Here is a 13,976-nt window from a genome sequence, read left to right as displayed (position 1 = left end):
TCGTTTTTGAGACTGCATCCAAGTACTGCATTTCAGATTCTTTTTTTGACTATGAGGGCTACTCCATTTCTTTTAAGGGATTCTTGCCCAAGACCTGTATGCTATACGATTAAAGTTTTTGGACTCATTGTTATATCTTGTATTTTTTCCTTGTTATAATTTTCATTTGTCCTTATTATAAGTAGTATTTCTTACCTTCATCAAGGCCACCAGTCTTTATTTTTTCTCTATTTACAGAAATCTGTTTTAACTCCCAATACCTCAAATTTATTATCCTCAATTCTTCTCCTTAACCTCATCTTCTGTCCCTGTTTATACCCTGACATATTTTAAAAGCATTTCTGGACACTGAGTTTTATGACCTCTTAAGTATTTGGTATTGTTCAAGTTAGAAAGCTTAAGTTTTTTAGTAGAAAAAGGCTAGTTTAGAGGCTAGTTTAGAATACCCTGTAAGAATTAGAAATAGTGTCCAAAGTACAATTGGAAATCCCCAAACTAGCTGGGCCTGATCCTGATTGAGACGCTCTTCTGTCCCCAGACATGATTTGTGAATTCATGAAAAGACAGTTCAGTGTTTTGAACAACGTGAAGTCTGAAGGGAAAATGCAGAGTGCCTCCTGTTTGGGATGAAACATGTCTGACTCAGATACTGGTCTTCTGAGATGCTCCTCAGCTACTGAGAGCCGAAAAGCCACTTGGGAAGTGATGCCTCCCTCAGCCTCTCTGCTTTGCCAGAGCCAGCTCCTCCCTGTAGAGCTAAGTAGGAATTAATGTGGGCTTTCAACGTAATAGACATTACTTCAGGCATCAAGAATTTCCTGTGGAATATCTGTGGAAACGAGGGGATAACTTCCCGCAGGAAAAAAAAATGTTGCTTCCCACTTTAAAGACATTTAATCCCTGAAATGACTACCAAAGAGGTCTTTTAACAACTGCCAATCATACCTTGGGGTTGCAAAGAGTCGGACACTACTGAGCGACTGAACTGAACTGAAGTGAACTGAATCATACCTTGAGTTCCTACGCTGCTAACCATAAAAAGAGAAGGACAAGCACATTTCTTTTCACATGTTTTTAAGCAATAAACCTGAGTGGAAAGTGTGGACAATCACGCTGTAAAAGCCGTACTTTCGGTTGAGGTGAACTTCCACACGGTGTTGGTGTGAGCGTCTCCGACGTAGACGGTCCCGTCCTCGGATGCAGCGATGTCGTGGGGCATGTCGAAGTGCTGCCGGAACAAGAAGCGCACGGTAAGGGCGAGCCTGCGCCCGGTTCTTCATGAAGAGGCGGAAAGGCACAGCAGAGCACACGAGAGAACCACACGCATGTGACTCAAACCAAAGAAACAGCGATGGAAGCAGCTCAAGACCAGAGATTTGAGTCATCCATTCACGCACTGGACACCGCCTCCGCCAGACCTAATTCTATGAGGTGGGAAACGCCCTGGCAGCCTCAACACTGACTTCAAGTCTTATAAAAAGCGAACATTTACAAAAGGATTACTTTTTTACAGTGTTGCTGAGTTGGTGTTATGCCATTTATCTAATTGTTTATATTTGTCTAATTATTTATATTTATTTTTGCCTTCAGGCTTTCTTCATAGCTCAGTTAGTAAAGAATCTACCTGCAATGCAGGAGACCTGGTTCTGGAAGATTCGCTGGAGAAGGGAAAGGCTACCCACTCCAGTATTCTTGGTTTTCCCTTGTGGCTCAGCTGCTAAAGAATCCGCCTGCAATGAGGGAGATCTGGGTTCGATCCCTGGGTCAGGAAGGTTCCCTGGAGAAAGGAAAGGCTACCCACTCCAGTATTCTGGCCTGGAGAATTCCATGGATTATATAGTCCATGGGGTTGCAAAGAGTCTGACATAACTGAGCGACTTTAACTTTTCCCTTTTGCCCTCATAGTTTTTCTAACTTTGACCATTGTCAAATTTGCTGGCTTTATTTAGACAACTGAAAAGGACCCCTCAGCGACCCCATGGGCTACAGCCTTCCAGGCTCCTCCATCGATGGGATTTTCCAGGCAAGAGTGCTGGAGTGGGGTGCCATTGCCTTCTCCAAAAAAGGACCAGGCATTAGTTTTTTTTTTTTTTTTTTTAAATTCCCATCAAGCTATGATACACTTCCTTAAAAAGTATTTATGTGTTACTGAGAAGAGGAATCATTTTAAAGATTCAGGGCATTCTGATTATTTCTGAAACGCATATTAAGAGCTCTGCAGTAATATGGCATACTCCTACTCTGGAGCTCAGTGTTGACAATATTTTCTTTCAGCAAAGGACACAAATGGAGTGTTCCCTCCAGTATTTGCTGGCTTTTGTGCCTGCTGCAGCTACACTGGCGTTTTACGATGTCTTTCTGCACCACACATTTTCATTTCAACATCATGCCATCTCACTCATGAGGACACAGCAGAAAGGGCAGCTCTCTTATGTGACTTTCTCAGGGTCGCCAGGCTAGTTCCTGGAAAAGCAGGCTGAAAATGCTGGGCAGCTGACATTTCCATCTTTCTACCGAAGCTTTCAAAGGTGCCATGTGTCCACCAGTTGGCAGGAGATGGATGGTATTTTCACCTTTGAAGCCAGGAGGCCTGCCTAGAATGAGTACACCATTCTAAAAAATATGATCAGTGAGTATGAACAGGAACATTATCCTGACTGTGGGCTTATCAGCCAGCCTCTGTCCACTTTGGTTTGCTGAGTGTAAGGGTGCTAAGGAGGCAAGCTTCTGTTCTTAGCTCACCGAGAAAGGGCCAGAATACATGCTCTGGTGAAACTACTGTCTTTTAAAATCAGCAACAATTGGTCACATTGAAAAGAAAAACATGAGACAGCCCACGCCAAGGAGGCGCCTTCCTTCAGACTATCAAATGAGCTTGACAAAAGAACAGGAGAAGGACAGAGAGCCAGGAATCCAAACGCTGCCTTGTTGCAGTCTCCTCAGCCAGTCAGGAAGTGTTCATCTTCATTTGGGGTTCACCTGATTGGTGGCAAAAAGACTGGAAAATCACAGGGAGTTCCTCTTATCTACAAAAACACGTTTTAAAAAACCGGTTTGCAAACAAGGAGATCAAATCAGTCCATCCTAAAGGAAATCAACCCTGAATATTCATTGGAAGGACTGATGATGAAGCTCCAGTACTTTGGCCACCTGATGTGAAGAACTGACCCAGTGGAAAAGACTCTGATGCTGGAAAGATTGAAGATGGGAGGAGAAGGGGACGACAGAGGATGAGATGGTTGGATGACATCATCGATGGACATGAGTTTGAACAAATTCCAGGAGATAGTGAAAAACAGGGAAGCCTGGTGCGCTGCAGTCCATAGGGTCACAAAGAGTTGGACGTGACTTAGGAATGAACAACAACAATATGGTTGTAAAGTACTTCACATTTTCTGATGGGAAAGATATTATAATAGGTGGAGGAACAAAGGTGGGGGGGTAATGTTTGAACTGTTCATTGGAAGGGCCATCAGTTCAAGGCTATAACAACAGTGAACCTCTATCTGTGGTTCTCACACTCACCCAGGGTAACAAGAGTTCAGTGGAAATATTTTGGGGCCACAGGAGGGGTTCAGGGGAAGCTTAGTGAAGGGGACTTTGAGACCCCTATTCCTACTGCAGTCACAGGCACTCAACTAATCTTTTCAATGCATTATTTCACTGCTCGGTGTCAACTGAAACAACATTATGTTGTCAGATTTAGGGCTAAGTTTTACGACTTCAGCATCGAAAAGATTTAGAGATCTTCTACTCTACACTTTGACATCTTCTCTTGAGGTACTTCTTCCTAACAAAATCAAATTATAGAGGAAAGAATGCTAGCATCCTCCTGGGCATCTGGTGACACAGCCCAGAACAATCTGCCCTCAACAGCTTGTATTTTGTTTTAAAAATTCATAAGGAATTTGTGTTCTCCATAGCCTAACTACGTGTGCTTTAAACAAGATAAGTTGAAACTTACTTAATATTAAGTAAAATCATTCTCTAAGAAATTGGTTCATGTTATGATTTAATACGTCCCCTGGCCTCAATATTAAACACATTTTAAAGTATAAAACATCTGTGTTTAAGATCCAGGTGTGCTACGTCCTGTGTGGCTTTGGATAGGTAACTTCCCTTGTGTGAACCTCAGGCTCAAATACTGTCAAATACTGTGATTTTAATCTCCATAGTTAGGGTCGGAGAAATAACATGAATCTGGGGTTACTGTTCCCTTTTTTCTTTCTTTCTTTCTTTTTTTTAGTATTGCGCAGTGGGGATTATTTCCTTCCTCTTCCACATGAGCAGCCATGCAAATAAAGAAGACAAAAAAATTCCAGCCTGAAGGGTGTGTGTGAAGGCAGATGGCAGGACCACAGTCTTTGCTGTGATTATGGGAGAAGAATGTGGAGAGCAACGATAGATCTTTTGCCCTCAGAACTTTCTGACACCATTTGGTAGAATCATCTTCTCTACTGTCCTACCATCTCGGTTCGGCTGCACAGGGATAAAGATGGAGACTATAGATTCCAACATAAACATTCCTAAAGAATGTCATGGAAGAGGGAGGTCTGAACTACATAAAGGCACGAGCAGTGGACAGGAGCAAACAGTGGCACAGATTCAGTATGTAAAACTTGACTTTTGACTTGAAGGAAAAAGCACTTCTTACATAAGAGTGAAGTGAAGTGAAGTCGCTCAGTCGTGTCCGACTCTTTGCGACCCCATGGACTGTAGCCTACCAGGCTTCTCCATCCGTGGGATTTTCCAGGCAAGAATACTGGAGTCAGTTACCATTTCCTTCTCCAGGGGATCTTCCCGACCCAGGGATCGAACCCAGGTCTCTCGTGTTGGAGGCAGGTGCTTTAACCTCTACGCCACCAGGGAAACCCCATAAGAGTAAGTAATAATAAGTAATAATATTGCACCATATTAGTCTCCTCACCCAAACTTAATCTTTGTGATGATAATCTAAATGAAAAGTCTGAGAGATTCACAGATGGGTTTCAACTTACTGAGTCAACACAGAATACATTTCTATGTTTCGGTGTAATATCAAGTCTTGTTTATTGAAAGGAAAAGCAAATTTCGCCTTGGAGTCAGAGTCTCTTTTCCAGTTTGCTGTACTGACCCATATATTGTGACTTTCTCATCATGGGATGTCTGATGAATACTGATGTTCAGGCACAAGGCTTCCTGAAACCTTCATTCAGGGATGCTTATATTTTTATGACACTAAAGCTTATTAAGAATCTAGCCTCTAGCTTAGCACTTGGTGTTGCTCTCTAGATGCACATTTGAATTAAAAGTTAATATCCCAATTGACACAGTATTTTATTATTTAAAGAACAATCAAGCAAACACTGAAAACAAAGTGAAGTTCTGACAGGAAGTGAAGTATCCCTCACTTTATCAACAGATATGAAGAAGCTCGAAGTGGCAAAGCAATGAAGATCAGATAATCAATAAGGATCTGAAACACTACTGAAATAAAACATCTATTATCAGTCTAATGAATTTGTTTCTGAAGGGCTATTATGAGCAGGCATTTGATTGTTTATTGCTTTTTAGGTGAAATACTTGCATGAAAAGTCTTGCTTGTTATATCAATTTATCAAAAGAAACTAAAAAAAAAAAGAAAGAAAGAAATTGGTACTGGAATCTTTACTTCAGATTTAGTTTGGTTCAACGTGGATCCTGTAAGTTTTGCTAAAACTCCATTTGAAGGAAAGGCTGTGCCCTGTCCTGTTCACTATCATAGCCTTAGTATCTAGTATAATGCCTGACATAGATAGGTGCTTAATAGATACCTTAAGAATGAAGTTTAGTAAATCCCAGACAGGCTGTCAGTGTTCTAACACTGGTATTGTAAAGCTTTTTTTTTTTTAAGCTAGCAAATTTGGTGTCTTAGAGAATACTGCAAGAAATTGAGTTTGGAGATATTTATCCAGTGGCTTATGAAAAGTTGCATTTTGACCCACTGAAGCTGATAAATCTCTAAAAATTTTGAAAAATAGCTCTTATTTGCAGCATTTTAGCTAAAACTGCTGTACCACGAGCACATTCAGGTGGTACATGTGAATATTCTGGTCATTCTGACAGTTATTCTGCAGGGAAGTTAAGTGAGGAGACAGAGGGCTCTGGGCACACCACACCGAGGTCCATGTTGGCATAAAGCACTGTTAGAATGAACCACGGTATGCCACTGTGAGGCCAGAGCTAGACTTGAGTCTTTTAGAGAAACCAAGTCTCTAGAACTTGATTCCAGGAGTGCTGTTTTCAAGTCTTGTTGCTCAGTGTAGTAACATTAAAATAACAGTAAAAAAAGCAAGCAAGATTTCTATTGAATCTAAGAGAACTATACAGTTGAACATATTGTGGTATCTTTTCTACTTGGATGAAACCAGGAATATCTAAAATGTAAAATATCTTACATTTGCAATATTCTAACTGCAGTGAATTTAAGCCTGCTATCATGTACAAAGGTCTACTAAGGACCTTGGAACTGCATATGGTGTTAACTTGCATCTGAAGAAATGCATCTAGGAATAGACAAGGGCACTGTTTCTAAATAACACAGTATACAGCATTCCCATCAACCTAGCCAGAAAACCATCACGTCGCCTTTAAATGTTTAAAAAATGACTGAAGTGTAAATTGAGTTCCAAGATTCACATTTTAGTTTTATCCTCAAGAAAACTGATACATAGTTAGTGTATGTGAATACCTTGCGCACTGGCTTGAAGACATCTATAATCTCCCCGCTGGAAAAGTTCATCACAAATCCTTGCACGGGTTCTTGGTCATCAAAGTAAGGCTTTCCATTCACCGCAAAGAGCAAACCTGTGACAACATATCCAGTTAACCTTCCTTTAAAATATGGATAAGACTGGCTTTTAAATACATGTGTACACATTGCACAAACAAGAAACGTGGGGTCAACCCTACATTTGGCAACAAACGTGGAAAACAAAATACTTAGTAGACGTCTCTGAGTAATAAGATCAGGAGCAGACAGGTTAGGAGGCTAACCTTGGAATAGGAAAACCAAGAACTGCAAGGCCTGTCCCACTGAGGAAGCCAGTAGAAATCAGTAATCCATAGTTATGAAATCAGTAATCCACAGTTATAGAGGAGATGACATAGGTAGAGGAATATATATGTAGATATATTAAATAGGTATGGGAAGAGTCAAGTTATTGAAAGCAATCACTTTAGCGTATCAGGTCTTTTTAAAAAATATGTAATATCTACTATAGCTACAAGTAGAATCAGAAAAATAGGCAAAGAAAGTGAAGTCATAGTATAAATAGAAGAATGATCTGATTTTAAGCAACTACCCCTTGGAAATGTGATATGTATATTTCAAATTATCAAAGACATTTTTTCCTAATTTAAAAAATTAGACCAATTTTTATACTAATTCAATGAATACTCTTTGCAGTAAATCATATTTCTTAGTAGTGTTTATCCAAAAAAATGGAAACTGATGCTTTGATTAGTACTGCCGATGATTGAATATTACATTTTAAAGAGTTAAAACAATAAAATGTACAGAATACTAAACCAGTATTGAAGGTTTTTTCATCTTATTTAAGGATTTCAGGATAGGGTTCTTGAGCACATCATACTAAAAAATATCAACACTATCAACGTCAATTACTACTGTGTAACATTGTAGAGAGAATTCCAGTTATAATACACTTCGTCTTTTGCTGAGATTCTCTTTTTAACCAGATTTCCTCTCATCTCTTCTCCTGATGTTTTTCTTCTCATATTGGTTTATTTTTATTCACTATGAACTTGATCACCCTCTTTCTTGAGTAAATTTGTTGTTTTTCAGTCTCTCAGTCATGTCCAACTCTGTGACCCATGGACTATAGTACTCCAGGCTTCCCTGTCCTTCACCATCTCCCGGAGCTTTCTCAAACTCATGTCCATCGAGTTGGTGATGCCATCCAACAATCTTATCCTCGATCGTCCCCTTCTCTTCCTGCCTTCAATCTCTCCTAGCATCAGGGTCTTTTCCAGTGAGTCAGTTCTTTGCGTCAGGTGGCCAAAATACTGGAGCTTCAGCCTCAGCATCAGTCCTTCCAATGGATACTCACAATTGATTTTCTTCAGGATAGACTGGTTTGATCTCCTTGCAATCCAAGAGACTTGCAAGAGTATTCTCCAACACCACAGTTCGAAAGCATCAGTTCTTCAGTGCTCAACCTTCTTTATGGTCCAACTCTCACATCCATACATGACTAATGGAAACACCATAGCTTTTACTACATGATCCTTTGTTGATTAAGTAAATGGTCTTGCCAAACTTATTCTTTAAATAGGAGGTAAAAACCAACATGAGAATTTATCTTTCATTAACATTAATGAGTCTTTTATTACTTTTTAATCACTTATTCCTTAGGGAAGCCAACTCGTTCCTATTTCAGTCACTTGAGTCCCTTTATTCCATGTCTTAAATAAATTGGGGGCTGCCTGAGAAGATATTAGCCATGTGTGTGTTAGTTGTTCAGTTGTGTCCAACTCTTCGAGAACCCATGAGCAGTAGCCAGCCAGACTCCTCTGTCCATGGAATTCTCCAGGCAACAATGCTGGAGTGGGTTGCCATTTCCTTCTCTAGGAATCTTCCTGACCCAGGGATTGAACCAGTTTCTTGCATTGCAGGCAGATTCTTCACTACCTGAGCCCCCAAGGAAACCCTGATAGCAGCCATAGGCAACTTTAATAGCATGAGAAATAGAAATATTGTGATAACTGTGTAGTAATGCATCTTTAATATCTATATAGATGTATTTATTGAATGTATTGCAAAAATCATATATAAATTCTAGAAATATATTTTCAATTGTTCAGTATTCATGATATAAAGAAATGCTAAGTTTTTAAAATATGAATTAAATAAACCCTATTTTGTAAGTTTGAATTATTTTTCTGGTTTTCTTTAAGTCAAGAAAATCTATTTTGAAAATGAGAAAAAACTACAGATTTCACTGATCATTTCTCCTAACATTTACACATAAGCCCCTACTTACTTCACCTATTTATCTTTAAAAGATTGGCCATCACTCTGTAAAAAAATGTGAAGCAGAAGTATTTTGAATACTGAGTTTATCAACATATACCATCTGTTGATGATGCATGAAGACAAAATATTAATCATTTAATAACTAGAGAAAATGATCAAAATTAACAAAAACTGAAAATTAATATATGGGGATGCTTTTTTAATCCATCACAAACAGCTGCTAAATCTTTTGAGTTCATTATTTCTGTATAAAGAACAGTGGTGCTTGAGTTTAAAATGGTTTACCATACGAGCATATGAAGATCATGCAGACACTTTTTAAGGATGGAGAGCAGTATGAAAAAACACAGAAAATATAAATGAAATACCTGGTATGTATGAAATTGCAAACACATTTCTTCCAAACGATGGGTGCTTAATCTCGCGCACAAATTCTTTGGTGTCGGTTTTGAAACACTGGATCCGACCGTTTTCCCTGTCTGCCACACACAGCTGGCCCAGGGGAGGCACCAGGGCCAAGCTGTGAGGAACTCTGAACTGGCCTGGTTTAGGACTGCTCTCCAGAGACGCTACAGAATGAAGAAAAACCTCAGACTTACAATGTGTAAAATCACCCAGACTCTGACTCTGAAGTCTCCTAAACTTCAAAATTCGTTATAGTAAGCCACTAAATATCTGGAACCAGGGGGAAAATAAGGTGAAGCAGTTAGTATCTTTGCCCACGAATACATGACAGATTTTCTCCCTGTTTGGATAAAGTTTAAAGCTTTAGGGTAGAAGCTTTCCTTTCCTCCTATAAGACTCTGTGTGTGTGTGAGAGTGAGAAAGAGAGAGTGGGCAACCAGCTGGATGCATGTGGAAGCCCTGTTTTCCTCACTCAGGGGGTAATTATATCCCAAAGAATGGGTGGCCATGCCCATTCCCTCCCAAAGGAGGGATGGCCAGCCTCTTGTCCCTTGTGATGCAGGCCAAGAATGAGAAGCCGAGATCAAGAGTCTAACTGAGTACCTTCTCCCCACTGTGTGATGAATTTTCCACTTGGTGAAAACTGCACAAGGCGACTGTTGCAGTAGCCATCTGACACATAGATGGTTCCAGTGTCTGGATCCACAGCCACATCGGTGGGCTGACAGAAGTGATTCTGGTCACTGCCTGGTTGCATGCTCCTTCCCAGGGTTAGCAGAGGGCCTTCTTGACTCTTTGGATCTAGTTTGAACACCTTTTCAAAAAAAGAACGAAAGCCTCACTCACTTTGCATGGCTATTTATTGACGCCCACCTACCTGACTCAGGCAATTCGAGGGTCAGCTCTCAAGAGACATATTTACAAGCAGGTACTTTTCAGAACTGGATGGGACTCTGGGAATGATCTGGTGTGCTTCCTTCATTTGATGAGTGAGGCTCACAGAGATTAAGGGACCTGCCCAAGGTCTTTCAGGTCACTAGTGGTGAGCAGAGACTAGCACGTGGATGCCCTTCCACCCTCCCCCACTTCTTCCTCAGCTACCAGTTTGGTGCACCCCAGACAATGCAAGAGCAATAAACGTCCACTGAGATGATGCCTGAAGGCTAGCGGTGCCTACTGAGTTCTAGTTTCTTATCCTAATTTTCCTAGTTCTTTCCCACCTATCCATCAAACAGGTATTAAACATGAGCTTATCCTTTAAGGATAAAACATTATGACTATACTCTGATGTAAGTATTAACTTCCTTTAAAAAGAACGAAAAACTGCTGTTTTACATATAAACATGTATGCACTAGAGATCTTGCCTCGATTTATAGAAGATTAAGGTGGCATATGAAAAATACATAAAACACATAAAGAAATACAACAGAACTAAGACCTGGGGACAGAGGAAAGAAATACGGAAAGCTCAGAAGGAGGCTGGGGGAGCTACACATTTGGTAGGGGGCAGCTTCACCTCTTGCCCTAAGATTCCTGCCAGCCCCACATGGGAGGGTGATTGGATCATTTACGTGCAAGTTTCCCTGAGTACTGAGTGCTGAATGAACCATTTCAGACCTGGCCATTCCATTCTTTTGTTATAAACTTTCTGGGTCACAGAAAAAGACCCAGACAACTCCAGAGCATTCTGAAAGCACAGCCTCATTAACTTCTATGCACACAGGTGCGTGGTCAGTAGTGCACTCAGTAGACCCCATGGACTGTAGCTCTCCAGGCTCCTCCGTCCATGGGAGTCTCCAGGCAAGAGCACTGGAGTGGGTTGCCATGCCCTCCTCCAGGGGATCTTCCTAATCCGGGGATCGAACCCGAGTCTCTTGCATCTTCTGCGTTGCAGGCGGACTGTTTATTGCTGAGCCACCAAAGAAGCCCAGCTTCTATTTGAATAACCAAGTGGAATTTCTATTTGAAATGCCAAATGGAAGATTACCTGATGAAGAGCCACGTCTGTGACCCAATAATTTCCATCTTTATCTATACTCAAGCCATGTGGCAAGTAAAACCTGCAAAAAACAAATAACCATCCTAATTATATAATTACTCCCAAAGTACACATGAGATGAAAGTTTTCTGCTAATTAATTTGTAACAGCAATATAAATTTATATACTGATAAATGTATACCTGTATGACTCTAGAAAAGGCCAAAATGAATTGTTAAATCAAAATACCCATTTTAATAGACTGCCTTGTGAAAAAATTTAATTTGTATTTAATCTTCTAACAGTATGTAAATGAAGCATACATATCAATTACAAATATTTATTATAAAGTATGGTATATTAAGTAACAATATCAATTTGAAAACAAGTTCTAAAATCATAAAGAAATGTGTATAAAACAAATATAAATGTGGATTTATATGGTTTGAATAGTTCAAGTATGCTGCAAAATAATATAGCATTGTATTAATATAAAATATTAAATATATGGCTGAAAAGCTTTGAGTGATTATTAATACTAAAAACAGTAAAACACAAAGAAAACACCTTCTAGCAGACATGAGTTGTGATCAGCTAAGCAAAGTTAAGCGGTATGCTAGATAATAATAAGAGAAAGTTAATCTATTTAACAAGTCAGTTGGGATGACCTGGATAAGAGAATCATAAATCAATGTGAACAGAGACTCACAGGCTTAAGGAATTTGGACAGAGCTAACAAACACATGGACAATGTCTGAATGTTTTGGGGGTCAAATCCGACAATCCACAAGCCACATGTGTCAGCTTCTAGCCTGTGCAAAGTACTGGCATCACAGATTTTTGTTTTCAGGAGCCAAGAAGGTAACACCTTGATCTTGACTGATACACTGAACTAGATCTCCCTTTTGGTCATCAAATGCGAGGGTTATGACTTGCTTTCAACACAGACACACCACTGTTGGCCACGTTGATTTAGCAGCAGTTGCTCTGCCTTCCGCTTTAACTCCTATCCGGAATGAGAATACTTCCGATTGATGGCCAGAGTACTGAAGAGCCAGGTGCAAACACAGTGAGTGGTGGGGCTGGTATTAGAACTTGGCCCTTGACTCACCATCTCAGGATCCTATAAAAAGCTAATTGTTAGCATCCCCATAATCAGCTGTATTCAAAGTGGATGGCTCTCCGCCTTTTAAAGAAGCTGGCTCTGCCTGTGCCTAAGCAGACAAAGTAGGGTCTAGCTCCTGAAGCTGCCAGGCCACAATGGTTGTGGACACTCTGTAAGCAGGTGCCCCCTTCTTTCAAAGACAATGAATATCAGCCAATTTTTTTTTTTTTTTTTTGGCTGCCAGAAGCCAAATCTAGGAATAAGACCAAATAATGAGCAGCTTTCAAAGCCAAATTAACTATGCATGCCACGGAAAGTTGAAAATGACATTTGTTTAATCTTCACTTTGAGATGGGAAGAGAGAAGCCTTTTTTCTTAATGGTGACTAGCTGCTGAGTTTGGTTATGTAACTTCTCCACTTAAGAAATTTTTTTTAATCTTCAGATCTAGTTGAGCAGCAACTCACTTCATTAGCCATGTGTATCAATTTTCTCTGAAGCTTGACTACCATTAGAATCACCGAGGGAGCTTTCACACTACTATTTTGATACCTGGGCCCCATCCCAGACTAAATATGAATCTAAATTTTGGAAGCTTCCCAGGTGATTCTAATGTTCAGTCAGGGTTTAAAACCACCTCTTTAGAAAATGAAAGGATGGCTCTATCAGTCTCCTGCTTTCTTAAGCTGTGTCTTCTCACCACTGCTGCACAATATACTCTTTCTAAGGCTAGACCCAATGATACACTTTGTACCAAATAGCACAAGCATTAATAACAACACACACAATGTAACTCACAGATTTTTTCCACTGGACTGGAGTACTGCAGCATTATTTGGGTCTATGACAAGAATAGTGTCTTCTTCAATTGGTCCGAGGCCTCTTTGCTGGTAAACAAACTTGCTATCAAAAGAGCTAGTAAAAAAAAAAAAAGGCATTAGAATGGGAATAAGCCAATCAGATTCCCTGGTGGCTCAGACAGTAAAGCGTCTGCCTGCAATTCGAAAGACCTGGGTTCGATCCCTGGGTTGGGAAGATCCCCTGGAGAAGGAAATGGCAACCCACTCCAGTACTCTTTCCTACAAAATTCCATGGATGGAGGAGTCTGGTGGGCTACAGTCCATGGGGTCATGAAGAGTCGGACATGACTGAGCGACTTCATGACGAAGCCAATTGCAGACCATTCACTTGAGGTTTTAAACGTGGAATCAAGAGAAGGGCTCAGACATGTCTGACTGCACTCTTTGCCCTTCATGCTTCAGTATCTTGGATCACAGATATACCATCGCCTGAGGAACTAGACAAGGTCAGTGGGGCAGCAGACTGGGAACCGCCTGGAGGGGCAAGGTTTCTGACCCACCAAATCTGAATCCACACTTTGACAAGATCTCCAGGTGAGTCACGGCCAATAAGAGTTTGAGAAACACTGCCTAGAACTCAAAGAAGCTAATTTATTCTCAAAAGTTCCTCAA

At 40.4% G+C, this 13,976-nt stretch overlaps 1 protein-coding gene across 22 annotated transcripts in view; it reads right to left on the bottom strand.

Moving 5' to 3' along the window:
- Window positions 1–13,976, bottom strand: part of PAM (peptidylglycine alpha-amidating monooxygenase) — a 321,661-nt gene that overhangs the window by 17,160 nt on the left and 290,525 nt on the right. For all 22 annotated transcript variants that reach the window (XM_060416042.1, XM_060416041.1, XM_042250794.2 and 19 more), the window contains 6 exons: window positions 13,303–13,419; window positions 11,410–11,482; window positions 10,025–10,235; window positions 9,385–9,585; window positions 6,710–6,825; window positions 1,129–1,228 (listed from right to left, as the gene is read on the bottom strand). In XM_060416042.1, coding sequence (XP_060272025.1) covers window positions 1,129–1,228; window positions 6,710–6,825; window positions 9,385–9,585; window positions 10,025–10,235; window positions 11,410–11,482; window positions 13,303–13,419 — 818 coding nt within the window. The remainder of the gene's footprint in view (window positions 1–1,128; window positions 1,229–6,709; window positions 6,826–9,384; window positions 9,586–10,024; window positions 10,236–11,409; window positions 11,483–13,302; window positions 13,420–13,976) is intronic.

The sequence above is a fragment of the Ovis aries genome, chromosome 5 (assembly GCF_016772045.2).
Source record: "Ovis aries strain OAR_USU_Benz2616 breed Rambouillet chromosome 5, ARS-UI_Ramb_v3.0, whole genome shotgun sequence".
Classification (NCBI taxonomy): Eukaryota; Metazoa; Chordata; class Mammalia; order Artiodactyla; family Bovidae; genus Ovis; species Ovis aries.
The sequence above is the reverse complement of the archived record's forward strand: the minus strand, read 5'-3'. Positions and strand labels throughout refer to the sequence as shown.